Consider the following 27,949-nt stretch of genomic DNA (forward strand, 5'->3'; position numbering starts at 1 on the left):
GACTGGTTCTGACACCTTGTGGACCAAAGCATGAAGAAGGCCCCCTTCTCTACACTCCTCATAAGTAGTTGAGTCTGCACACTGAGGGCTCAGGTCTAATCTTAAAAACAGACCATAGTTGGGCATGATGACACACGCTTGTAATCTCCGTGCTTGGGAGGCGGAGACAGGAAGATAGCGCAGGTTCGAAGCCAGCCACGCTGGCTTAAGAGACCCTATTTCCAAATAAAAAAGTATAAAAATAGGTCTGGGAGTGTAACCCGGAGGTAGAAGGGTTTCCAGGAACCCCAGTACCAAACAAAACAAACAAACAAACAACAAAAAAAAAACAGACCATAAGTTCTTTGGAAAATGCATGCAGCCAAACCAAGCTACCATTTCAAATGTAGAGCAAATGTGAGTCCTTCTATAAGAATTGGCTTTGTGTACCATTTTTCACTTATTAACTGTGTACTCTGATGGAAGGGGGATGTGAGTATATACCCTGAGTCTCTTTCTGTGTGTATGAATACAGTATAAATATCTTCTACAGTATAGCTTTGTTGTGAAGAGCCAATGCCTTGAAGCTTGGAAGGCACAAGAACCCCGTGCCTGGTGCTTGGGAGTTTAAATTCAATTTTTGCTGGATGTGAAACAAGAAGACCTGTCCCACTTCTACTGCTGATGACTATGTTTCCGTTCATCTTCTGCTCAATGCATCTCTGAGTCTCCACCAGCCACCCGAGGCAGCAAGGGTTCTGTCTCCTTCCCTTCCTAAAACACAGGCTTTACCAAGCAAGATCTCAGACCAGATGGCTGCTTGCTGGTCCTGTACCACTCTTCCCTTCAATGAACAAACAGGCATCCCCAAATCCAGGAGGCTCTAACAAAACCTCTCATTTTCAGGAATGGCCAACTCTTTGGTTGCCAACTGGGACATAGGCGGCACCTTCTGTAGGCAGGGAAGAGATCTGCCAACTGCACAGGGAACCCTGGTGCTGAGCTCTGTACTTGAGGGATGGATATTCTGTCAGTCATAGTCTCACCCTGGGATTCAGAACCATGACACATAAGGAGAAAGACGGATGCCCCAATGACCCAGTCTCTCCATGTCTCAAGTGAAGGCTACTAGTTTTGTCCCTGTGATGACCCACAGCTGCCTGTGCCCAGGCCTCTGAGCCCCTGAGTGACACAGGAAGGGTCCTATCCTTGCCATAGGGGCAGACCCAGCCAAGATCTGCATCCTGATGAGGTTGGCATCAGTTCTCTTATTACCCTGTGAGCTGGACACAGGTATCATCTGGGATAATGTCACCCAGGATCCTGAGCCTTTCTAGCCCAAAGGATTTCAAAAAAGGGTGTGACTACATCCCCATGGGCTCAGACCATGCTGCCAGGACTTCAGGCCCAGGCCACTGGGTCTGTAAGGTCCTCAGTACCTGTCCTCTTCTCTGAGTTCTGTCAGAGAGTCCACTGTGTTTTCTAGAGCTGTTTTGGAAAGTACTTTCACTTGGGGAGACCAGAACCAGCCATGGTCCAGTCATACCTCAAGTCACCACCCACTAAAGCTTGGAAAAGAACACACATGGCTGCTCAGGATGATCACAAGAAAGCCTCTTTGGATTTTCCTCCAGGGGAAACCATTATAATCCAGTTAGCCCGAGAGAGTCACTGTGGAGACCTTGGGAAGGCCTCATCTGAGCTAGTAAGGAAGCCTAAGGCCAGCAGCCTTGGGCCTGAATCTTCTCCCCTGAGTCTTCCAGAAGATTCTTTGTACATGTGGACTGGAGGGAGGTCCATAAACCCAAGAGGAACAATCTAAGACCCTGCTAGATAGCCAAGCTTTAGAAAAGACAAAAAGTGCCTTCCCAAGAACCACAAAGCCTGAGGACACTCACAACACCCAGGGATGGCAGCAGTGCATTTCTGTCCAAGCAGGAGTACGTATTCACCAAGAGGCCCAAAGAACTGGGGCGGGGCACTGACAGGAATCCATGCTGCTGCTCCTGAGCCGGCAGCTGTGAGATCAGCCCCTGGTTGGAGACGCCTTGTGTCTGCCTCAATGGCTTTCTGATTCAGACACAGCAGAACATGGCAGAGAATGTACACATAAAGCTTGTAACATTTTACAGAGGAAAAAGAGCCTACTGGCTTGATCGTAAAGGTGGCAGCTGAAGTGAGAGTGTCAGAGATACCCCATTCCCCCAAAAGTAAAAGCCCTCCCTCAGGACCAGACTCCCATGGCTCGGTGGATTTTCCCAGACCTCATTCTACCCAGGTGGCTGTGGTCCCAATATTCCTTGGACCAGGGCTCTTGGCTGTAGGACTGTGGCTTTAGGACTGAGCCCTGGATTAAGCCATGTTCACAGCTCAGTTCTGGATATATTCCTGCCATGGTGTTGGACTGGACTGAAATTCTGCTTGTGCTACAACTCTCCAAGATGATGCTGAAAAGCTGCCAGCTGGAATGCCCTTGTCTTCCCTTTGAATAGTGCTTTGTGACCACATCTATTATTGTAAGAATGCAGAGACAGCTTTGTCATAAAGTAAGTGCTTATATCACTCACTAAACTATGAGCTCTTGAAGGGCAGGAACCATGAGAGGATCATCCCTGATGCTCTCCCAGTGCTGGGCACAGCGGCCAGTGCACAGTAGCCCCACCACTCCCCATTTTGTTACATTCACCTGCATTCACATTAAATGAGAAAGGCAAAATCAACAGAGTACTGGGCCACACGTTCTATTTTTTACTGGGATAGAAATATGGAGGTCACTATCCCATGGTCTCTGGGAGATCACAACCATCATCAGATCTAACCTGTGGCAACCTGGGCCTGGCCAGCTTCACAGCAGCAACATGTGACCATAGTTTATCACCTCATGCACCACAGGGACCCCTCCTGCAGAGCTGGCTGCTCCCAGCTCTGCACATCACTAGCAAAGTGAGACTCAGGATTCTTGATGTCCAGAATTTGAGGCCTGGCTAACACAGGGAGGGGGGACACTGGAACTCCTTGAGTTCTTTGCTTACTTCTTGGGGCCCTCTGTGGTCAAGGGGACCTCAAAGGAAGCCTAGTGAAATGAGAACAGAGGAGAATGTGACAGTTAAGCAGAGAAAGCCCACACAGCCCTTATCAAGGTCCCTGCCCTGATCACAAACATTCCCAGGAATGTCACCCTCCATACGGAAGCTGCTGCTTTCAGATCTTGACCCAACCCAACTCTGCCTCCAAACGTTTGCAAAAGGCAATTTCCAAGGACTCTAGTTATTGTGGTTGTATTTTCTGGGCCAAAAGGAAGGATGTTTGAAATTGTACTTGTCCCAGAAAATCTAGTTTCATACATTTGCAGAGAATAGTAGGTTTCAGGGATGAAGAGGAGAAGAAATGGGGGCACATTTTGCCTGTGCATGAGGCATGAGGTCGAGCTGGGAGGAGAAGTCACGAACGCACCTGCCTGTTTAGGAAGAAAGGTGACAAGCCACGTATGTGACCTATATGAACAAAACCACAGAACTGTTATATTTAGAAAAAAATTAAAAGTAGAGGAACTACTTTTACTTTTTTCCAAGCTAATTTGTAGTTTAGCAGGAGTGCACACACAAAATCCCTATAGGTCTTTTTTTTTCCCTCTCTGACAAAATGATTCCAAAATTAATCTTGAACAACAAACAGATGAGAATAACAATGAATATTCTGAAAGAGAAAATAATTAAGGGAGAAAGAAGTTGTTCCTAGCTCTGTTAGATATTAGAACATATTATAAAACAACAATTATAATTATTCAATGCTGGGGCTAAGATAGACACAGAGCAACAGAACGAAGTGGCGACTGGAGAAACAGACTTAACTACATTTGAGGATTCAGTATGTGATAAAACAATCCATTTCTCTCGAATTGCAATGGAAGTGAATTACTTAATAAATTATGTTGGAAAACTGCCTATGAGTTTGGACAATATTATACATCCATCTAAATAAACTCCAGATGGATTAACAAATTATAGTTTAAGAAATCAAATTACCAACAGATAGCTAAGAATAGAACAAACTGATTCTCAGATCTGTAGTAGAATGATAACTTCGTCAGCTTTGAAAAGAAATACAAATATTGAGGGATTTGTCTACATAAAAATGTAGAAACAACTGTACAATGCAAAGTAGCCAAACAAAAGTAAAAAGGGAAAACAAGATTTGGAAAAAACATACATATTTATCAAAGACCACAAAGAGTTTCTAGCTACATGATAGAGTGCCTTCATATTGGAAAGAAAAATAACGATATTTTAACTGGTGAGGCATAGTCACCATATAAGGCTTGCCCAGAGCAAAGGCTCTATGTCCTGCTTAGACAGGGATGGACCTAGGCTGGAGTCCCTACACATCATTCTGTGATGGAAATCCTGGCACCTCTCCCGACAACACCTCTGCCATACCTCTTTTCCTGATAGGAATGTGCTCTGGCCAGGGATGTCCGTAGCCTCTTCTGCAGACTCCTCTCCCATGGACCCCACTGTCCTTCATCACTCACATCCAACAACGGCAGTCAAGCCCTCTAAGAGCCACTGCAGACCCAAGTACCCAGACTGGCAGCGCAAGTGTGAATATGCATGCACATGTGTGTGTATCCACGTGCTTACAGAGCACCTCCCTTTTGCACAGGCCTATACCCCATGGCTTCTCTCAGGACCCACCACTGACTTGGAAGTCTCCACCAGGACCCCAACTCTGTCTTCTCATTTGCAGGTCAACCATTCTAACAGAGATGATGTCTCGTCTCCTCTCTATGAGAAGAGAGGCCATTGCAGTCTGTTCAGCACTTGCCGTGATGCCTGCCACATGCAGATGCTCAATAAATATATGTACTATAAAAGAACAAACCTAGAAGCTAAAATCTAAACCTAAAACCTAAAATCAGAATGATTACAAGCTCAAGGCCAGCCAGGGCAACTTGGGGAGATCCGGTCTCAAAATAAAATAAAAGAGCTGGGAATGTAGCTCAGTGGCAGAGCACACCATTATCAGGCAAATGCAAAAGGCCCCAGGGTTCACTACCCAGTACTAAAACAACAAAAACAAACTAACAACAACAACAACAACAACAACAACAACAACAACAACAACAACAACAAAATCCAGGAACCTACATGTAACTGTAGGATCATGACTTCTTATTGAAAAGCCACAAGGAGCTTCTTCAATTTACATAACTTTGTCTCCATGTGAAGAGGGCTCTCCGAGGTCAAGAACTGTGCCCCACTCATCTTTGGATTCGCTGTACTTATAATACCGGGTACTTTACAGTGGTTGACAGGGGTGTGCTGTAAGAACAGATTTGACTCATACTTATTAAGTTAGCAAATTTTAAAAGGCCACAGAAACATCTGAGGTTTAGTGAAGCTGGTAAAGGTTACAAGAGATATATGTGACCCATATGAAGGAAAACATTATCTTAAGAGAAGAGAAAGTAGATGAACATAAAAAGAGAGAAAGATGCTGTGTCTCTGGATGGGAACGCTGCACAATATGTCGATCTTATTCTGATATCTTACAGCTTTTGCTATTGGCATCATGGATAGATACAACATTTTGGAGTAGCAATGTAACAAAACACATCAAGAGTTATAAAAAATGCTCATATTCTGGCCCTTATCACGATGTAATTCATCCAAAGGAAATAATTTAAGGGAAAGGGGAAGGAAGCCATATACATATGGATTCTCATTACAGCATTATATAAAATAATTGAAAAGAATAGGTTGAATGAGTCACGGTCCATTCACTAAACAGAATATTCCATGGATCTTAGGTAGGAGAACTGAGAAAGATGTGTAGCCACATGGTAAGACCTACGCCATGACATGGAATTTAAAACGCAGAATGCAAAATGGTATGTTCACCGTGAAACCACACCAAAGATAAATGTAGATGAGTAAGAACCAGAAAAGAAGAGAAAAATTTGAAATTGTTTTTCATTTAAGGGAGAGGACAAATATTTTATTTATCTAAACTTTTCAACTTATTTAAATAATTAAACTTATCTAAGGCTTTAGAATACCTGAACATATACTTGAGCTGCCGATATTTCATGATATAGAGTTACGGCACATCTATCAGACCCGGCACTGACCAATTACCCTTCAGCTCCAGCAGGATCATCCCCAGGGACTCTATCAGAACATGAGCAGGAGCAGCCATCCCTTCTTATGCCACTGACTGTGTACAGAGTAGGTTCTCAATAAGTCAAGATGGATAGATAAATGGCTGGGAGAAAGAATGAGGAAGAGAAAGGATTAGGAAAAGATTCCATCACCAGTAAACTGCATATTAGTATACAGGCTGGGATAGTCCAAATAAGGGCCATGGATCTATTCTTCATGAATCTGTTTACATCCCATCAACTTTTTTTTTTTTTTTTTTTTTTTTTTTTTTTTTTTTTACTCATGGGAGGCAACTCAGTCAATGGGCACTTCTTTCCTTACTTCTGAAGATAAGCCCTCAGATTTCAGAAAGCCAGTGCAATGAAAAAAGAAAAACTTGGGGCAAGAACCTGGGTTCAAATTGCTGCTCTGTCAATTCATGGTTCAAATTCTAGATCATCATTTATTATTTGCATAGGCTTTAAGTTAGCGAGCTTACCTCAATGAACTTTGTTTTCATGTATAAGCTAAGAGAATACAAAGAGTATACATACTCTGCTAAGCTGTAGAGAAGATTCCTATCTTCTTAATGACACAAAACATTTAATAAATATCAGCATCCTCTCCCACCCCATATTTTTCCCTGTCATGATGCTACAGACTTTAATCACAGCTTCATTTAAAATGCAAACCCACAGGGCTCTTCATATTAGATTAAGTTATCCCAGACCAGTGGTGCTTTTCCACCAGGGACTATTGGGCAATGTCTAGAGACCTTTTGGATTGTCACAAATGGTGCATGGGGTATATGCTACTGGCATTTTTTGGGTGGAGGACCGATATTGGTAAAACATCCCTCAGTGTTCAAGGATGCTCTCTCAAGAGTTATCTGAGATAAAATATCAGTAATGCTGAGATTAAAAAACCCTGCACCTGAGTAATGGCCCATGGAAGAGAAGAGCTTCCTGATGTCCCCATGACCATTCTATAGGGGTGTGTGTGTGTGTGTGTGTGTGTGTGTGTGTGCATGAGAGACAGAGAGAGAGAGAAAGAGAGAGAGAGACAGACAGAAAAGAAGAAGAAGAAGAAGAAGAAGAAGAAGAAGAAGAAGAAGAAGAAGAAGAAGAAGGAGGAGGAGGAGGGGGGGGAAGAGGGAGGGGGAGAGGGAGAGGGAGGGGGAGAGGGAGAGGGAGAGGGAGAGAAGGACTTCAGGGGGGAAGGATAACAGGATACTAGGAGAGGGCCATTCCCCATAGTATCCCTTCTTGGAACACCTTCCTTTATCTTCCAACTACTCAAAGCCCAGCTCTAGCTCTCTATCCTCTGTGACATTTTCTTTCAGCACCCAAGAATCCAATTCTCCCTCCCTTGACCTCATGGGATTCTGTCGCTGATCTGTAACTCAAACCGTGTACATCCCAGGAGGCCCTGACTTCTTATTTCACACACATGCCACATACATTAAGACCGGAGCAATTACCATTCACACCTTCTTCTGGTGCTCTACAAAATGGAGAAGCAAAGCGAGCTTCTGTGCTGTCCTGGCTCATCGCTGGTGAAGGCTGCTTTGAAACTTCTTTTGAAAGTGGCTGCTAATGGACTGATAATTGGTTTCCTGGATTCCTTATGAAGTGTGAAGTGCTCTGCTAGCCTGTCAACAAAGCATCCAGAGATGCGCAAACCACCCTCAGAGTTATTTGTATCTTCCTTCCCAATGTAGCTCTTGTGGTGGAGGAATGGCTAGAGGAGGTTGCATGGGAATGTCTGTCTCTCCCGTCCTTCAAAAGGGCTGGAAAAGCAGGCAGAACTCCCAGAAGGTAACGCGTATGTGCACCCTGGCCAAAGCCCTCTCCCAGGACAGTGAGGCTGAGCAAACTTCCCAGGGAAGAGCTAAACAGCTCCGAATCCGATGCCCGGCGCTTGGCACAAGGGAGATGCTCAGGAAGTAGGATGGAGTGGGTGGAAAGCAGCACTACTTCTGGTATATTTTTGAGTAGTGCTTCCTGGAGATGTGAATTAACCAAAGAGGACGAGAGAGTGACAGGAAAGAAGCTGGCTCCGTCTTTTCTTCCAAAATGCCTTTCACCGTGAGATATATCATCGGCCTGAAAACCTAGATAGAAAAAGGCTATCTATTGAGTATCTACTACTGTGAGGGCGGTTCAGAAGCCCACAAAATGATTCTAAAGTCTCTGCTTGCCACAGAAAATGTTTGGGAACATGAAGGAAGAGCGTATTTGTGCAGTCTCGGCAGGGCGATTCCCTAGTATGGAGTTGTTTTTGAAGAAAATGTTTTAAGAGGAGAACAATGCCCTGCTTTGCACTTCTTTGGAAAAATTGTTCAAAGAACTCCGAGCCATCAAAATTGTTTTCTGGATCCCTTTCTAACTCCAAAGAAGAAAACAACATAATTGCTGGTCAAGTATTGTATTGCTATTTATTGTGACTAATGGGTGGTAAAATTCAGGATATTTATGCTGACTTTTGCTAAGGTGCTTTTGTGTGTGTAGCTATGAACACTCTTAACAATACACAGAGGTAACCTGACTATTTTATATTTTTACAGACATTTATAGATGCTGTCTCTTTTCTATTGATCATACAGTATGGTATATCTGAGTCTAGAGTCAGGGGCAGAACTATCCCTCAATCAAAGTCTGACCTACTCTGTAATGATCTACTTTATGGAGTAATTTCTAAGCATTCATGGTAGAAAATATGGGGACTGCTCATGCCAGAGTTATCTTTCTCTATAAATATGATCAAAGAGGCTTAGAACTTTTGGAGTCAGAATGGACTGCTACCCTGTTGGATAAATGAAGAAACCGCAGTTCAGAAAGAGATGTCCTGGCTGCAGTCAGGTGAGCTAGGGCCAATTACCAGGTCTACAGATTTATTTTTATTTTTTATGGTGCTGGGAACTGAACCCAGGATTCAGGGGCATTCCACTCCTTAGCTACACATCCAGCCATTTTATTTTTATAAACTAAACAGAGTTTTTCTAGGTTGATAAGAGCCTTGCTAAGTTACTGAGGCTATCCTCAAACCTATGGTCCTCTTGTCTCAACCTTCCAAGTACTGGGATTACAGGTGTGCTGTACCACACCTGACAGTCTCCAGATATTAAAGCCAAAGTTAACTCATGATATCAAGCCTGCCTGCTGCCTTCTTTCCTTCTTTCCTTCTTTTCTTTCTTCCTTCCTTCCTCTTTTACTTCCTCCCTCCCACCTATCCTACCTCCCTCCATCCCCTCTTCTTTCTCCCTTTCTTTCTTTCTTTCTTTCTTTCTTTCTTTCTTTCTTTCCTTCCTTCCTTCCTTCCTTCCTTCCTTTTCTTTCTTTCATGTACTAGGGATTAAACGCAGAGACATTTTACCTCTGAGCTAAACCCTCAGCCTGAGTTTATATCTTATTTGGAAACATTTTCTCACTAAGTTGTGGAGGGCCTCACTAAGTTGCTGAGGCTGGTTTCAAACCTGCGATCCTCCTAAGTACTAGGATTACAAGCATGTACCACCATGCCTGGCCCTGGACTTTCTTATCCCTATCCCTTCACTACCATTTCAACAGCGAGCCCCCCTGAGGGCAAAGCCTAGGTCCCCTGGAAGCATCATCTTAGGGGTGGGGTACCCGGCAGCAAGCAGGCAGATAGCAGTCCTCATATTCATGAGGTGCCAGTGTAACCAAGGTACCTGGACACAGTGGCTCTCCTCGGCCTGTTCCACTGAACCAGCCTCCCTGAGACTAAAGCTGTTCTGTTTCTGTCATACCCAGATGTCCAGATGTGGCCGAGTGGTGAAGGATACCACCTTCCTGGGGATACCACCCTCTTCTCTCCTGAACTATCTAGAAAGAGCAGTGCTCCGCAGGCCTGCACAGTGCCTGCCTTGCCGTTCTTACCAATGAGACTCGGGTAAGACTCATGTTTGAAGCCACAGACAGCACCGAGCCACACCTGAGGGAGCAGCTCTGTCCTCTTTTCTTCTCAGCTATTTGTAAGCAGTGCCCAGCTCACTGGAGGCTGCAAGCCCTGCTCCTGGAGACGGGGGCCCGCTGGCCGCCAAGCACTTCAAGGTCTTCTGCCTGTAGCAAAGGCTTCAGAAGAATGTTCTAAAACTCTCCCAGAGAGGCAGAGGGTCAAGTAATTTCTTGGAGGACTTGAACAAGAGGCCCCTGGGTAGCATTCTATGTCCTCCCTATGCTCTCTGCTTGTGGACAGGAAGCTTTGTCCTGGTCAGGAGGACTTGGCTGGCTTTCCTGCCCACTTCAATTCTACCAGAGGCTTGGCCCTCTTCTACTTCTGCCTGCCTTGTTTATATCTAGTGAATTTCAGAAATGATGCCCCATGGGCCCTGGGGCCTCCAGAGCTTGTAACTTTGCCTTTGTAGATTCCCTGGCTGGTGTCTGCAGAGCTCTGGGCTCGGCCTCTACAGTGGTCAGAGCCTTCGCTCTTGCTTTCCCAGAGCTCCTCCCACCAGCCTCCCCTGTGACCCCTGGCGCGCTAAGGAGCCCACACTGGTGGGCACTATTTCCCAGCCATGCTGGGGCACAGGGATAGGCAGGTGCCGGGCAGTCACCCCCCCCCACACACACCAGTAAGTAGATTTGTGCATCTAAGAGTGATTTGAACTCTAAATCTTTGAAGGATTTTTACCTAAATAAATTCACAAGTCAATGAAAATGCTTTGTCAGACAAAGTAATTTGTTTGTTTGAAAAGTATAATCACTGTGGTACGACCCAATTTACCAACTTATATGCCCCAAACTGTCATTGTCACAAAGAGCCTGGAAGTCTCCCAAGTTATTCCTCCCCAGCTCCAAGGGTATGCAGAACAGAGGCCCTCTGCTGCCCACCAAGGACGGGAGAGGATCAGAGGGCCAGGTTGCCGGCCTTTCTCTAAGAGAAGCACATTGAGAGAGCTACAGAAGGTAGGGCGGCTAGGGTTGGGAGAGGAGGCGACAGCCTAGAGAAGCCAGGACCTTCCCAACAGAGACCACACCTCGCCTCCCCATGCTACTCACAGTCCCTGACACTTGCAGTTCCACCATGACCAAGGACTTCTGCTATCACTCGCGCCGCACAGTATGGACAGCCCATGCAAGAGGAGGGAAGGCAGAAAGCTTCCCCATTACCTCCAAAGGATAGACCACCAATGAGCTGACCCCCTTCAACCCCAAGACAGCTGCAGCCCTCAACCCTCCCTAAACCTGTTCCAAGAGGCTTCGATGGGAGGAAATGCTTTATGTATGTCATAAACCTACAAAGCTTTGGTTTCCCACAGGGCCAGGAGGCTGGTACAGGGTCTCCCACCTTACAGACCTGCCAGGAGCCTGGCTTGATTGTGCGGTGGCAATGGTGGTATTCAGGGTGGAAGGGGACTGTCTGGCCATGCACAGGGGTCTCTACCCGGCACTCTTAAAGATCGCTGCTGAGGGTAATATGTCATTGAAGAAGGTCCCGGAAGGTTAAGAGCAATCATTGTCAATGCTGCAGTCTACATTACTGCCAGAAAGAGGAGCCAGCCAGCAATGTCCCGGGGAATGGAAGAAACCAAGCAGAGTGGAGATGCAGGGGCCCTGGGATAGCTAGGAACCAGGCCCTGCTTCTCGGCTGAGTCCCCGTGGCAGCTGCCTCCCGCTCACTTACACACGCAGCCTGGCTTCTTAGCCGACCACTGGTTATTCTTTTGGCACGTGATTGCCTTCTGCCCCACCAGCTCAAAGGCGGGCTGGCACTCAAACTTGAGCGTATCCCCATGGCGAAACCGGGAGCCTTCCCTCCGGCCATAGGCGGGTATGCCGGGGTCGCCGCAGCTGCCCTGTTGGATCTCTGAAAGACAGGAAGACAGGAAAACAGAGACACAAGGTGACTTTATACCTTTCTCAGAGCTGCAGGGTCCCTGTCCCATGCCCCGCCGCCTTCCTGCCATGAGCCACCTAGGGAAACAGTGAACGTCCTCACAGGGCATGAGATTCCCCTTGGACACAGCACCCTAGGTTGGAGGCCCTTTCAGCTTTCATTTGCCTGGCACTCTGGGTCCACACAAAGTCCTCCAGACACATGTATGGTTACCCAGGAAGGTGAGTCTGTGATCTTTGCAGTTAGTTCCACTCCAGGCCCCAGAGTTAGGAAGCTTCCTGAGTGGACTGGACCCTGTGTCTTATGACTAACGTAATGTGGTGGATCCTAAGGGCAGGCATTCCTGGGCAGTAGAGACAGGTACTCTGCTACTGCCTGGGCACTAAACCAGAAAGCAAGCGAAAAATCAACACTGGCTGCCTTCTGATACGTACGCTGCTCATGAAGGAAGCGCTGGCGAGGGCAGCAGATAAAAGGGAAGAAGAGATGGTTAGGTAGGCTTCTGAGGCTCACTGGAGCCTGCAGTGGTGAGGTAGCCGCCCAGCCGGGGCCTTATCCTGGGGGCCTGGACTCAACAGGTGTGATGGGCACCTATGGGAAAGTTGGCCAGGAGCCAGGTATCCCTGGAAAGGAGTCTGTTCTGGTCATACCCCTGCAGTTTCTCCAAAGTCCTCTCCACTTCTACCTGCACTGTATTGAGAGCCATGAGAGATGGAAGGACAAGGGGAGACTTGTCTCAGGGAAGAAGATGTCCTTGGGGAAAGACAGGAAGTCATGAAGGGGGGGGGCAGATGGACAGGTGAGACTGTAGGAGTCCTGAGATTTGGGAGAGAGGGGGCTGTAGTGGCCAGGGGAGTGCTGGGAACCTTCTTCTCAGGCCAAAGCACGCTGCCTTCTCTGTAGACATCATTCCAAGCTGTTAGAGCCAGGGCACTGGAAGTTGCTGTGAGTGACCCCGAGAGAAGCCTGCGTGCCACCGCCGTGGGGTTTCTGTGAGCTGGTCAGGATTGCCGACACCGGTCCCAGGCTCTGCCATCGCTGGACATGCTCTTGACTGGTGCATTCATGTTACCTCTGAAAACCTGGACTTCCAGCCCCTCTGCTGAGAGGGGGCAGGACAATGCATTCTCTGGCTGGTAGTGTGTGTGTGTGTGTGTGTGTGTGTGTGTGTGTGTGTGTGTGTGATGGAAGTCAAACATTGAGGGTTTCTGACCATGGTGTCTGCATGATCATGTGCAGGTCCAAGGTATGGGAAGCACAAGTGAGCTCTGTGACCCCCTCCTGGTCTCTTGGCCTCGCCCTGCATACACAGCTCCTGAAGCCATACTGAGCCCTGCTCTAGAGCTGGCCCTATGCAGGACACACACATGGGGATAGACAAAGACAGTCACTCCATGTTCCTGAGCTCCAGGCTCTTGGAGTAAAGGAAAAAAGGGCTCTTGCAACAAGCAATCCAGGAGAAGCAAGCCGCCTGGCCTCCTGCCCTCCTTCTCAGATGTCCTAGACATGGTCCCTGGTGTTTAACTCCTGGAACTTGAGTACTGCCATCACAGGCATTTGAGACCAGGGGAAGTGGCCCTACCATCTGCAGACAGACCTGAGGGCTGCTGCGGGGATGGGGGCAGATTAAGGTTCCGGTGAGGCCCCACCATACCATAGAAGATGTCCCTATTGGGTACACGTGCCTGTGTCCCTGCCCTGAGCAGCTGGGCTGAGGCTGTGATGGGGACAGGAAAAAGGGCAGCCTCAGCCTGAGCACAGAATCTGTCCAGTCCACACGGCAGGGACACAGTCCTTGGCGTGCCCACACCCACCTAATTTCTCCTTCCATTGGGGTGAACATGGGCATATAATGAGCACCTGCTGTGCCCAGCCCCAAGGGGCCAGACAAGGATGCAGGGATTTCTCAGACAGGGGTCCTGCTAGGAACATCACAGGAGAAGGACTGAACTCAAATGTGGAGGGTTGGGCTGAAGATAGCATGCAGGGAGTGAGGCTCACAAAGGTTTAGGGGTGCCAAGGCCTCAGTAGTCAAGACAACTAAGTCTTAATGCAATATATTTCTTTTCTCCTAAGAAAATCAAAACAAATGCATACAAATCCAACTCCCAATGAAGAAAAATACCAATATTAAGAATACTGAGTCTGACCTTTCATTTAGATGACTCGCCTTATCTCTTTAAGTTAGATCTGCCTTCAATCTGACTCTGACTTTATTTATGATGTTGATATTTTTAATCATAATATTTTGTATCAATACAACTTTTTTGCAGTGGTGGGGATTGAACTCAGGGGCAGTCTGCCTCCAGGCTATCCCCCAAGCTCTATTTTACTTTTTACTTGGAAACAGGGTCTTGCTAGGTTGCTGAGAGCCTCACTAAGTTGCTGAGGCTGGCTTTGAGTCTGCGATCATCCTGTATCAGCCTCCCAAGTAGTAGGATTACAAGCATGTGCCACCATGCCTGGCTTCAAATATGATTTTTTTTTTTAGAAATACTATATTAAGTCAGGCATGGTGGAACAGGCCTGAAAGCCCAGTACTTGGGAGGCTGAGATAGAATGAAATCCTTTAGTGACTTCCCACTACCTACCATCTGAAGTCCAGTCTCCTAGCCAGGTGTGGTGCTGCCTTTAATCCCAGTACTTGGGAGGCTGAGACAGGAGGGTCACAGGTAAAAGGACAGCCTGAGCCACCAAGTGAGACCCTGTCTTGAAATAAAAAAGATAAATAAAATAAGGCTGGGGTGGAGCTCAGAGGCAGAATTTCCCTGGATTCAATCTCTGGCACCAAAAATATTACTTAATAGTAGCATTTTGCTGCTGCTACTACGATGACGATGCTTACTACTACTAACACTGCATTAAATATTTATCTCAATTACTGAGTGTTTTGCCTCACCCTTAAATTTTGTGCCCAGAGGTGCCCCGTTCACTTTGCCAGAGTCGCAGCCCTGGGTCAGGCAGGCTTCTTGGAGGATGTGATGGCTGAGCCGAGGCCCGGGGCTACGGAGACTCCAGCAAGGTGAACCGAGTCACACAGGGCGGAAGGGCCCTCCAGGTGCAGGAAAGGGCACGTGCAGAGCCCCCGGGGTGAGGCCTGCAGACCCACCCCAGCCAATACAGTGACCGTAGCGCCCCGTGTGTCAGTACCAGAGCGCGCTTTCACGACAGAACTGGCAGCTCCAGCACGGGCCGTTTGCAAGCGGCCCCCGAGAGCACTTTACATGCATTGGCTCATTTCACCCTCACAGCAGCCCTGAGAGCTATTTCCCCATTTTAAAGGCAGGAAAACCGAGGCAGGAGACGTCATGTAATTATCTAAAGCCTAATCTCTGAGCCATGCTTTTTGCAAGTTCAAGTGCTTTCTAGTTGGTGATGAGGGGTGAGGGTGGAAAAGGCCCTGGGGGGCAGCCCTTGACAGGCCCCTGAATCTGATAAGGAGACTGCATCGTGTTTATCTATTTTCTGCTGCTGGGGTTTGAACCCAGGGGCATTACCTCTGAGTTATCCCCCCCCATATATTTTATTTTGAAACAGAGACTCATTAAGTTGCTGAGGCTGTGCTTGAACCTACATTCTCTTGTCTCAGCCTCATGAGTACTGGGATTACAGTTGTGTACCACCCGATTATCATTCCATCTTTATTTATTTTATTCATTTTTTGTGGTACCGGGGACTGAATCCAGCGGTGTTCTACCTCTGATCTATAACCCCACAGCCCTATTTTATTTATTATTTTGAGATGAAGTCTCGCTAAGTGGCCCAGGCAGGCCTCAAACCTATGATCCTCCTGTCTTAGCCTCCCAAGTACTGGGATTAAAGATGCTAAGCACATGCCACTGTGCCCTGCTAGTAGACTGGACTTCGGATGATGGGCAATGAGGAGTCAATAAAGGGTTTCATTCTATATAGCTCTGAGATTATATATATATATATACACACACACACACACACACAGATTTTATATATATGTATGTATGTATGTATGTATATATATATATATATATATATATAATTTTTGGCAGTAATTGGGGTGGAACTCAGGGGCATTCTACCTCCAAGCTATACCCCCAGCTCTATTTTTTTATTCTTTATTTTGAAACAGGGTCTCAATGAGTTGCAAAGGGCCTCACTAAGTATCTGAAGCTGTCCATAAACCGCAATCCTCCTGTCTCTGCCTCCCAAATGCTGGGGTAACAAGCGTTTGCCACCACGCCCGGTAGCCTTTGATATTTTGTAGGTGGAAAAGATCACTCTGACTGATGTCTGGGGGCAGCTGGAGGCAAGGAGAGAACTTATTCATTCATTCAACAGACAGCTGAGTGGCCATTTAATGTGAGCTGCTGTGCTGGACCCCAGGGCAGGTGTCAGGAGACAAGGAAAGATGCAAGCTCCACCTCCGTGACTCTGGGAGGCCCACAATCATTTGGAGGTGTTCTGCCTGGGTGTGGGTAGAGGGCATGGAGAGGGGCAGGGAGATTTGAGACATCTAAAGCAGGAAGAAGCATGGCCATATTGGGAGTGAGGTACAGGGTGAAGGAAGGGTGGGTAGGGTGTGCCCTGCCTGAGGGGCCTGGCCTGGGCATCAGGGTGGACCTTCACTGAGACATGAATGCAGGGGGAGGTGTGGATCTGCATGGGGAGTCACCACTAGGTATGCTGAGTTTTGAGGTGCTGGTGGTACCTCCAAGTGGAATTATCTAGTAGAAAATAGCTATATGGATTTTAATTTCAGGGGAGAACTTTGGTCTAGAAATACAGAATGGGAATTTAGTTCAATGATGTGAAAACAGCCGGGAGAAGAATGAGCCCAACCAAGGGAGGTGTGAAGAGGAGCTGGCCAGGACAGGACATCAGGGTCGTCCCAGAGAGCGGCAGCTCGGTTGCCTGAGATACCAGGGGCATGGGGTCACACAGGCTTCGGGGAGAATGAGCTTCTGCAAGCAATGCACAGGCTCCATGCTGCAGGGGACTTCAGGAAGGATGGAAGGTGGGTCAGTGGAAGGGTCACTGCCAATGCCAATGGGTACAGACTCAGGGGCATGAAGGGGTCAAGACCAGCAGAGGAATTGGAAGGCATATTGGGGGGAAGAGCGGAGTGGATGGTTTTCAAAGAAAGCCTTTCTTGGCAATGAAGGAAAAGAGGAAAGGAAACTTGACCACATTTAAGTGCTAGAGAAGAACAAAGGGAGGGAGGGAAGGGGGAGAGAGAAAGAAGAAAGGAGAGAAAGGAAAAGAGGGAAGAAGAAGGAAAGGGTGAGGGAGGGAGAGAGGAAGAGAGAAAGAGGGAGAGAAAGGGTCTGAGTGAAAGAAGGAGGGAGGGAGAGAGGGAGGTGGAAGTGTTAACTGGGAAAATGGAGGAGAGATGGGAATACTGGCCTGAGGCCAGAGAAGGCAGGACCAGGGACCCTGGGCATGCAGGAGTTAGAGACCAGAGGGACTCCCTCCATGGCCGACAGGAGCGACAAGGAGTTTTCAGGTAGGGTAGATGGAGGTTGAAGGGAATCCTGCAGACACAGGCCTTTTTCCTAAGTGGATCAGGAGGTTCTGATCCTTGGAAAAAATGGGATACCAGTCAAGGCAACAAGGACTTGATGTTGACAAGAGTCCTGCTGTGGTCATTCTGGAAAAGAGGAGAACGATGCTGGGTGGGTGTCCATGCACATGGGTCCCCGGAGGGCGAGGCTAGGGAACACCCTCTTGCAGGGCACCAGTCTCTGTCCTTGTTTCAGGAGCCCAGAATGACTTGGTCATTGCAGACCTGAAGCAGGGGCTTCGAGATGAATGAAGGGGCGAGGCTGGTTTGGAGAAATAGGACAGTGGGGAAAAGGGGTTGGAGTCACTGGTGAAAGCATGGCTGAGTGACAGCCCAGGGGCTTCCACTGAAGAAGAAAACAAGCGAAAGGAGCAGGAGGAGATGAGGAAACAGAGAAGTTGAGGAAAGGCTGGTGAGCAGGAGGGGGCCTTGATGAACAAACACAAATGAACATGCTGAGGGACAAAGGACCCCAGCAAGACCTGCTGCCCTGAGATTTCAGAGGTGCCTGCTGGGTGATGGATGAGGCCCAGTGGCAGCCAGGGCAGGGCGCTGTGAGCGGCAGCGAGAAGGGCAAGGGCTGGGAGACGAGGTGGCATCAGGCCTGGAGTAGAGAGGACGAGACCAGGGGACCAGTGCCACGATGATGAAGGGCAGAGGTGGCCCAGCTGGAGGCGGCCCAGGGATGAAGAAGGTCTCACAGGCAGAGAGGCCGTGGAGAGGAGCCCAGGGTGCAGGGAAATGAGCTGCTGCCCTGGACAGGGCTGCTGTGGAGCTGTGACCTTCTCAAGGGAAGAACACGCACAAGGGAGCATTTGCAAAGAGCTCCGGGTAGAGGAGGATGCACCAGCCACACAGTGCAGGCTGGGAGGCGGGGAGAGGAAGCACAAAGCAGGGTGGTGAGGGTTGGAGCTTCTTCCAGGGCGGCAGAGAGGGCGGCGGTTCGCTCCTGTCCCTCCACCACCTCTCCTGCCAGCCTGGGCCTCCCCTCCAAGCCCATTATCACCCCCACCCCTTAGAGAATACATAGCCCAGGGCTGCTGCCTTCCTGCACAGGGCACCCTGGGCCCCACACCCTGCCTCAGGCCCTGCCCTTGGCCCTCCTAGTCAGGTGCTAGCCAAGTCCGATGTCAAGGCTCAGAATTACAAATAGATAAATAGAATTTGGACTTGGAGGAAAATCATGCATGCAATTTCCTGTTATCCAGTTGAATATAATACTATTTTATAAGCGTTTTTCTCCTCTCTTTCTGCTTTCGCCTACCCAAGCAAGCAGGGAAGCCAGAGATGGCAGAACCGCGTCACGGACGGGCCTTACCAGACTTGCTTTCCCCCTTCTCGGCTGTCTCATCCGTAACATCTGTGATCAAACCTTCCTAGTTTTCTCCTGGGTTTTTCAATTTCTAACACTAAATTGGAATCCTCCTTTATGACAACGTCTATACAGAAGAAACTGCATCATGTGTCTCTATAAATTCACTGGCGATTTGATGGGCTCTGGGCGGCACAGCGTGGGGGGAGAGGGGAGTCCTGGCCCGGGCGGCCGTCTGCTGCCTTTCCAGATGGTGGGACGCCATTTTCCCTATACTTCTTCCCCGTGCCCTGGGCTGAGCCTCAGCTTCCCCCTCCTCCCCTCACAGGACCAACTCTTCACCGAGAGGCCTTAGCTCAAGCCATTGCCTCGCCAATACGCTCACTCTGACCACACATCTGAGACGTAGCCACCTCTTTTCTCCCTTGGAACCCCATTCTTCCTTCACAAAGCTGACTGCTCCTCTGGAGGTTTGTGTAGTCACCAGCAAGTATTTTACTGACTTCTGTCCTAGACTCTGGGGGTACAGTGGTGGGGAAAGGACTAATCTGACCTCCTGGCACTTGCTATTTTGACGCAGGAGGGTCCCCTGTTTCTGGTCTCCCTGTCTCTTCAAGGTAAGCCCCACAAAGGCAGACATGCCCGGAACTTGGAGAATATTCTGTTTAATGCTTGAGTTCAACTAATATTTATTGCAGAAAACTGCCATCTGCCATGCTAAGCACGGAGGAGGCAGAGCTGCCTGACCCCTGTCCCCCGTGCTCAGAGAACTCACAGTCAGGCGGGGAGGGGCACATTCCCAGTGCGATGCTGAAGGGAACGGAAGAGGTAGAGCCCTGACCAGCAGCCTGGACGGTGGCAGGGGAGGCAGTTTCAGAGCCTGATTACACTGCCCCCTGCATACAGATTCTTTTACAGCTTCCTAAAATCCACAGGGTTGAACACCAACTCCTCAGCAACCCTTGCCTCCCCTCTGCTCCTACTTGTGTCCCAAGTTTCTCAGGGACCCAGGTCATGTTTTTGAAATGTCTGTGCCCCAGCTTCTGGTAGACTGCGAGGCACAGAGAGGGCACCCAGATGGTACCAGAGGGAGATGGAGGGGAGGATGGAGAGGAGGGAAGGAAGGCAGCAGTCTCATCTTTGACCATCACCCTTCCTGAGATTCCTACCCACAAAACAAAACAAAATCATAGGGAGGCAAAAAGGTCCAGCAATGAGGGGCGAGGGCTCTGAGCTCACTAAGTCCTGGATCGAAGTCTTGGCTCTGACACTACGTGATAGTCTTGGGGCACAGGACTTACTCTTTCTGAGCCTTAGTCTTATCATCTGTACAGTGGAAATGATAATGATTAACATCACCTTCCAGGGCTGCTGGGAGCATTGAATGAGCTGATGTGTGACAGATAACTATCAAAATGTCTGGTGTGTGGGACATAACCAGTCCCTAGTGGGCTACAGTCAGCACTGTTAGTATTGTCACCCTAATTTGCAGAGCCCCACTGGGTCTCACTGGACACCTGCTGCCCACTCTTCCTTAAAGGAATGCCCTTGCTTGCCTGCTGGATGGAGAAGCACCTTTCAGTGCCAGTGCAGGTGTGTTGCTTCTAGGTTCTTCCTGGAACCACCCAGGCAGACTCAGGGGCTCCTGGTGCCTTGGACGTGTCTGCTGAGGCCTGGCGCTCCATGTTTGGACATGCATTTCTTTGTTATATGGCAAGTTTCTCAGGGACCCAGGCCATGTTTTTGAAATGTCTGTGCCCCAGCCTCTAGTAGACTGCGGGGCACAGAGAGGGCACCCAGATGGTACCGGAGGGGAGGATGGAGAGAAGGAGGGAAGGCAGGCAGTAGGAAAGGGGAAAGGGATGAGAGCCTGGAATTTGGAGGAGAGTCCAGAGCTCACCCTGGTGGGAAGTTCAGGTGATGGTGAGGAGAGGCGAGGCCAGAGCGATGCTCTGAGGGAGACCACGAAGGGCTGGGTGGAATTAGCAACCAATTGCTCAGCTTTATCTTGTAGGGCATCAGCTCCTCAAAGCCAGGAGCCCATCCCCTCTGCTCTTGGTAGTGCCAGAACTGAGTCCTGTGCTGCATGCATACTAAGCTCTCCGGATCTACTGTTTAATCGGCACAAATGCCTAGCAAGTGACCGGGACATCTTCAGTGCCTCAGGACGGCACCCTAGGCATGACTATATTTCCTTAGTACCATACCCCACTCCATTTTTCCATGGCTGGTGCTAGAGAGTGAGAGCTCATGCATCTATATATGTACCCCAGGGGACCCATGCATCTCAGTGCCCACGGTTTTCATGAATGGGATGGAGAGGTGAATGGACAAAATGGGCAGCATTTTCCCTCCTCATCTCCTTCCTCTACACTGTCCTGGTGGAGAAAGGAAGCTGGGAAATAGCTGTAAATATGAAAAGGAAACACAATTAGCTTTCTTCCAAGCTGTCTGCATTTGCCCCAAACTGAAACTTACCATTTTTGAAAGCCCCTAAATCGAGAGCATGTCTCATTGACAAATGATCTCCTGCCAAAATTGCAATGCTACAGCATCCTCTGCTGCTCGCCAGCCCAGCCCCCAGGAGCCAGAGCAGACTGGATCCTCTGGGTCATCTGAGAGGAGGCCGCTGCTGCTTGAAAACCCTTCAAAGATATTCTGGGAACTCACTGAGTGTCTAAGGAACCTACCAAGTGTTATTCCTGGACAGAGAGGGAATGTTTGGCTCTCCCGGTTTATGGGGACCAGACAAAAAGTAGCGATGCTCTGGAAATAGCAGAGGAGGGGCTTGCTTGACATCTGCAAGAGGAGTCTGTATACAGAAGGGAGAGGGCCAGTGGTGCTGAGCTGCCACCCATGGCCTCCTTCCAAGCCCGGCTCCATCTCCATCTCTTTGAGGAGGCCCAGCTGTGTCCATCACCAAGGATGTTCCAGAGGGAGAGTGGCATGGGCACTGCCAGCAGACAGCAAGTCTCAGTTCTCTCCTTCCTACTTGCTCCCAAAATTTATTCCTATGGAGATTTTAGCTACAACCCCATCTGCCTGTCAGCTTCCTGAGTCAACCTGTCCCTTCTCCCAGAGATGCCTGAAAACCTCCTTACCACCCTTCAAGCAAGTCACAGTTTCTGACATTGGCTCCTTCAGGGAGCCTTCCCTGATGGCTTGGAGCAAGGTTAGCTGCCCTCCTTTTATTTGCCCATCCCTCTAGCACTTACTCCATGCTGGTGAAAACAGATTATGAATTAGGTGAAAGCAGAGAGCTGGTCTTATCTTGGAAACTCAGTGTCCTGACCAGTGTCTGCCACACATCGTAGGGCCATAGAAAATGTTAAGTCAACCAATGACCTCATCTTTAACCCGAGAGCCTGGACCACTGGGCATCCTGAGTGCCTGGACCACTGGGCATCCCTCTCTGCATAGTCTCTAATGCCCTGCCTTTCTGTGTCTCCAGGGGCAGCGTCTATCCCAGCTCTCGCCTCCCAGACGGAGCCTCCGGCTGCCAGATTCCAGGCTCCAGCCAGGAAGCACGGAGACTTCCAGATTGATGTGAAAACTTGTTAGCAAGTTGTGTGTAATTTTATAATGTTTCTGGTAAGTGCTAATTGCCTGTTCCTTAAATATTTCTTGTTCTACTGGGAAGCAAAGCAATTGCAACTATGAATGCATCTCCCACAGCTGGCCGCCCCCATGAAGGGAGACTGAGTTTCTGGGCTCTGAGTGCTCAGTTATTGACAGATCCTGAATCTCCTCCCCTCCCCTGACCTAGGAGCGTGACAAGCAGAACTAGAAGAATTTCTGGAAAGGAAATGCTCCAGTTTTCCCACTTGGGCTCATGCTTTTATTGGGGGAGGGGGATGATACTGAAGAGGCCCTGTCTGTTCCCAAGGTAGCATCCCTTTGCAGAATTGGGGAGTACTGATGATGATGGGGCCAGGGATGCCTTGGACAGGATGGACATGGAGGTGGAAGGTCTCTGCCCTCCAATGCCACATGCTGTCGGGCAGAACATCACCTCCCAGCTCCCCCCCATTCTTGGGCCAAGAAGTCAAATGAGTATGGAATTCCCGAGGAGCTGGGCTAAATGGAGAACCAAGATGGGGCCAGAAGTAATAGTGAAGCTTTGGGCAATAGTGCAGGTTGGAAGAGCTGCAGGCCTGCAGGCCAGGGAAAGAAGAGGAAGGGAGGAGGCTTTCAGCCTGGTGTTGCCTAATGCCAGGCCTAGTGCCAGCTGCTGCAGGACACTGAGGCCTCAGGAGACCTGGTGAGCTTGCCCCTCTTCACAGACTAGGGAACTCAAGCTCACAGATGATGAGAGACTGGCTCCCGGGGGCTCCATGGTAGAGCCTGATTGTAAGCTGGGTTTTTTCAACTCCAGAGCCTATAGGGATGGCAGAGAATGCATGGGCTCTTGGGAACTGGGAGGGAGCCCAGGAAGCTGCACAGCTATGCAGAGAGTTATTGCAATTTAATTCTGCAAAGCTTTTCTGGGCCAGGCCCTGTAAGATTGGAGCGGTTACTAAACCGTGATCTTTGCCTGGAGTGGGAGCCTAGGAGCCAGAACTTAGTCTGGAACTATTATCAGGAAGAGCATGAGATACCATAAGAAAGATTTTTGTACTTTACCCTCAAGTCAATGAGAAGCCATCATTAATTTTTTTTTTTAATAGGAGAGAGCTGTGCCAGCCTTCGATTCTGGGAAGATCATTGTCACCCATGTGGCAGATGAATGGGGAGAGGAGGCAGGGCGGGGGTGGTGCCTTCAGCAAAGTGAGAGGTGCAGGGGGAGGAGCTTAACCACAGTGAGGAGTTAGAGGTGGGAGGGGAAGGAGGAGTCCAGGAGAGGCCTGGTTGGGGGGGGTATGTGTAGGGGCACAGGTGCAGGGTGGATGATGGTGAGCTTAGTTTTGGACAGTGTTATAAACAGAATGCTTATGTCTCCAAAAATATGTATGCTGAGGCCTTTAACCACTAGTGTGGCTGTATTTGGAGTTGGGGCCTCTAAGGGAGAGATTAAGGTTAAATAAAGTCATAAGGGGGGGCATGATCCAACAGGATTTGTATGTTTTTGTGGTGGCCGGGGGCAGTCTCCTTCTGAACTATATTCCCTGCATTTTTTAAAATTTATTTTACCTTGAAACAGGGTTTTGCTAAGTTGCTGAAGGTGACAGTAAGTTGCCGAGGCTGGCCTCAAGCCTGTGATCCTCCTGGGACAGCCTCTCAAGTCCTAGGATTACAGGCGTGAGCCACCAACCCCAGCACCTTTTTATTTTTCATTTCAAAAAAAGGTCTTTCTAAATTACTGTGTGCTGGTCTATAACCTGTTATCCTCTTCTCCCAGCCTCCAAAGTGCTGGGATTATAGGCTAGTGCCACCTTGTCCAGCAGATTCTGTTTTTATAAAAAGAAACATAAGAGCTTGTGCTCTCTCTCAGGAAAGACCATACGAAGGCATGGGGAGAAGGCAGCAGTCTGCAAGCCAGGAAGAAAGCCCTCACCAGGAAGCAAATCAGCCAAGGCCTTGATCTTAGACTTCCAGGCTCTAGAACTGTGAGAATACGGAAATGTCCACTGTTTAAACTCCTGCTCTGTGGTACTTTATGGCAGCCCTGGCTGACTAGTAGAAATGGGTTTGAGATGTCTGAGGTTATAAACATGTGGACAGAAATGCAGTTGGGGACAGATGCTGAAGTCACTAGGGTTCAGGTTGAAGTTGAAACTGGAATGGATTTCATTAAGTTCCGAAGGTACCAGAATAAGAGGACTGGCAGCTGAGGATGGACCCCGAGAAGGGGCAGTGAGGCCCCAGGCAGCAGGTGGAAAGGCGGGAGGTGGTGGAGGACCAAGAGGTGGAGGTGGGCGAGGAGTTCCCTTGGGCCCCGGAGACTCAGCCTATCACCCCTTCATTGCAGCGGGGGCTCCTCACCACCAATGCGTAAGACTGATGGTTTCTCCTCAAACAAAAACATTAGGCAAAAGGATCCAGAAGGAAGACAGGCTCTCTTTGCGTTTATTTGTGGAACTAGAGATTTAACCCAGAGGCATTCTACCTCCAAGATATACCCCAGCCCCATTTTGTTTTTATTTTTTTTGAAACAGGGTCTCACCAGGTTGATAAGTGTCTCACTACTTGCTAACGCTGTCCTCAAACCTGTCATCCTCCTGTCTCAGCCTCCCAAGTACTGAGATTCCAGGCATGCACCACCATGCCTGGCTGATTTTTTATTTTATTTTGCTGAAGGTCTCTCTAAGCCTCAGAGTGAGGGTCTCACTTTGAGGCTTATCTTGAACATGCAATGCTCCTATCTCAGCCTTCCAAGTACTGGAATTAAAGATGCGGACTACCTATAGCAGGCCCTCTTGGTTTAAATTTTCCCAGGTTCTTCCCACAAGACATTAGGAAGCCTCAAGGCCTTGAGAGGTGCCTCTGCCTCCTGCCACATCTGCCTCCATACCTTACTCTGTGCCAAGTGAATCCTCTCATTTCCCAGCCAGTCTGGGGGGTGGGGCCCTGTGGGGAGTGCCAGGGGTCTCAAACCAGGGCCTGTCAGAGCCAGCATGGGCCACCTAGGGCAGACCCAGGCCAAGCCTGAGGACAGGGGACCTGGAAAGTTTGGGTGGAGAGAAATTTTGGTGACCACCAAGTGGAGGGTACTGACTCAATGCCAGATGGTGTGCCAGGAGCTTTCTGGGATTCATTTCACTGTTACTGCAATGCCATGAGGCTGGCATTATTATTTCTTTTTTGTGAGTGGGAAAACCGAGGCCCAGAGAGATCACGTGATTTTCCCAAGGTCACACAGCTGGGACCATGCTGGGATTCGGCAGGTCTGATCCAATTCCAGGGTCTGTTTTATCTTCACAGAACCCGCTGCCTCTGTGCACAGAGCCCCACGCAGCCGTGGGGTTTAGCCAGGCCTCCAAACACCCAGACTGTCCTTCCTCATTTGTCACGGGTCCAAGAAGACTAGGGTCTTGCTGACGCCTGGTCCGTGAGCAGCATTCATACACCGCATGAGGGATACACACCAGGTGTGTCTACACGCACATTCCTATCACTCTATACCACATTATGATATATAATTATAGCATACCAATAAAAGTACAAAAAAAGTCAATGTTGGTTCCATGAAATGGACAAAGTTGCAAATGAACAAAAACTCCAACCTCCAGCGACCTGGAATTCAGACTCACGTGCTACGGTGCATTTGATCAGGGTAAAAGCTTGAAGATTTTGTAAAGTATTAAAATTCTGTAATGTTGGGAGGCTCCTAGTAGAGTATAAATCATGGGCTTTGAAGCCAGAGATGTGGGCTTGAATCCCAGCCCCGCCACTTCCCAGACGTGCCTGTGACCTCAAGCAGGTTACCTCGCCCCGCTGAGCCTCAGATGTCTCATCTATAAAGGAGCGGCTGGGCTACAGTTGTGAACACTGCAAGGGAGACAAAGCCGGGGCTCTCAAACCTGTGTTCAGCTGTGAATCCTCTCTTAAATAAAGCTTACAGGAGCAAAAGAGAAGAAAGGAGAAGAAAATGGAGGCAGGGCCAGAGCTCTCCCTGCAGAAATCCCCTATCGCCCTGGGGTGGTCCCCAGGGCTGCCCTAAGTCCTTGCATGAAGCTGTTTGAAAACCCTGAGAGGGTGAACAGAAAGCTTCTGGCACACAGTAGGCTTTCAACAAATGTCACGTCCCTTAACTTTTCCAGCGAGATCACACCAAACAAAACGAAGTCCTCTTCCCCATGTGACAACCCTTCAAATATTTGGCCACAGCTCTTCAGTCTCCGGAGCCTACCTTTCCCCTTGATAAACATCCAGAGGTCGCAAACACTTCTCACAGGGATTGGCTTAAATCCTCTCTGTATCTAGGCCAAGCCGGGGTCCCCACATCTGAGCTCAGTCCTCTAATGCCTGATCAGAGCAGAATAAAGCACAACTAACTCCCTGGGATACATTCTAGCAGCTAATTTTAAAATATTATTTCCATTTCATATTATACCAGTCATTTAGCCAATAGTTCCATCTACTCTAGAGCTCTGGACTTTTATTATTTTTCCTTTTTTTTTTAATTCCCTGAAGTACTAGGATCAAAACCAGGGCCTTATTTTATTTTAAGACAGGGCCTCACGGCCGGGCGTGGTGGCGCACGCTTGTAATCCCCGTGCTTGAGAGGCAGAGACAGGAGGATCACGCAGGTTCGAGGCCAGCCACGCGCGCTGGCTTAGGAGACCCTGTTTCCAAATAAAAATGTAAAAATAGGTCTGGGAGTGTAGCCCGGGGGTAGAAGGGCTTCCAGGAACCCCAGTACCACAAAAAAAAAAAAAAAAAGACAGGGCCTTACTAAATTGCCCAGGTTGGCTCAGAACCTGTGATCCTCCTGTCTCAGCCTCCAGAGTAGCTGGGATTACAGGTGTGTACTACCACACCGGCTTGCCCCCAAACCCTTGTGCACTCTCTGCTCACTGATATTGTCCTTTCTCTCAGGCTCAAGCTATTTGTGTCTTATCCAAATTGTTAGCCAAATATGGGCAGATTAAGGGCGTGTGGACACATGGGCTCATTCTTCCCATGTCTGTGAACATTTGCTGCTGAATGCCCACAGGAAGTCAGCAATGGGGGAGCCCCAGGAACTCTGCATCCAAACCTACTCCCATTCCCTAAGTAGCTGGTGGCAGTGGTGGGACCTGAATCAAGGTCTCCTGACTCCCTGTTGGGGGTGCTTTCCAGTGTGCCACAGCCGCTTATGTATAACTTTATGCACCAGAACAGTACATTAATTTAACTACCTAGGTATTGACTCAGTTATGCACCCCAGGCTTTGCAATTCCTAATGTTTCTTATTCTCACATATTTTTATCTAATAATCTTCACTTATTTCTCCATGGTCCAGTGGTTTTATTTTTTCCATTTCAGATGAAGAAACAGAACCCAGAAAGGTCCCATGACCTGCCATAGAGCTCGAAAGCGACAGAAGCAGGATTTGGACTCAGCATTTGACGCCCACCGTATCCTCTGTCCACTGCTCTGCCTCAGACAGACACACGGCTCCCGACTACGGGAAAAGAACAAATGTCATCTTGACTCTAGGGGACATTGTGGTATGACAGCGCTAACATACGAAGTGTGGGT

The 27,949-nt window shown here is 48.7% G+C and overlaps 1 protein-coding gene across 1 annotated transcript in view; it reads right to left on the bottom strand.

The window, feature by feature from the left end:
* The window catches only part of CSMD2 (CUB and Sushi multiple domains 2), a gene marked incomplete at both ends in the record, with an annotated part of 613,548 nt that overhangs the window by 246,516 nt on the left and 339,083 nt on the right, over window positions 1-27,949 (bottom strand). Inside the window, 1 exon segment of the mRNA XM_080690534.1 lies at window positions 11,766-11,948. Within this exon segment, the coding sequence (XP_080546660.1) occupies window positions 11,766-11,948 (183 nt within the window).

Source organism: Muscardinus avellanarius (genome assembly GCF_963383645.1).
Source record: "Muscardinus avellanarius genome assembly, chromosome: 3".
NCBI lineage: Eukaryota > Metazoa > Chordata > Mammalia > Rodentia > Gliridae > Muscardinus > Muscardinus avellanarius.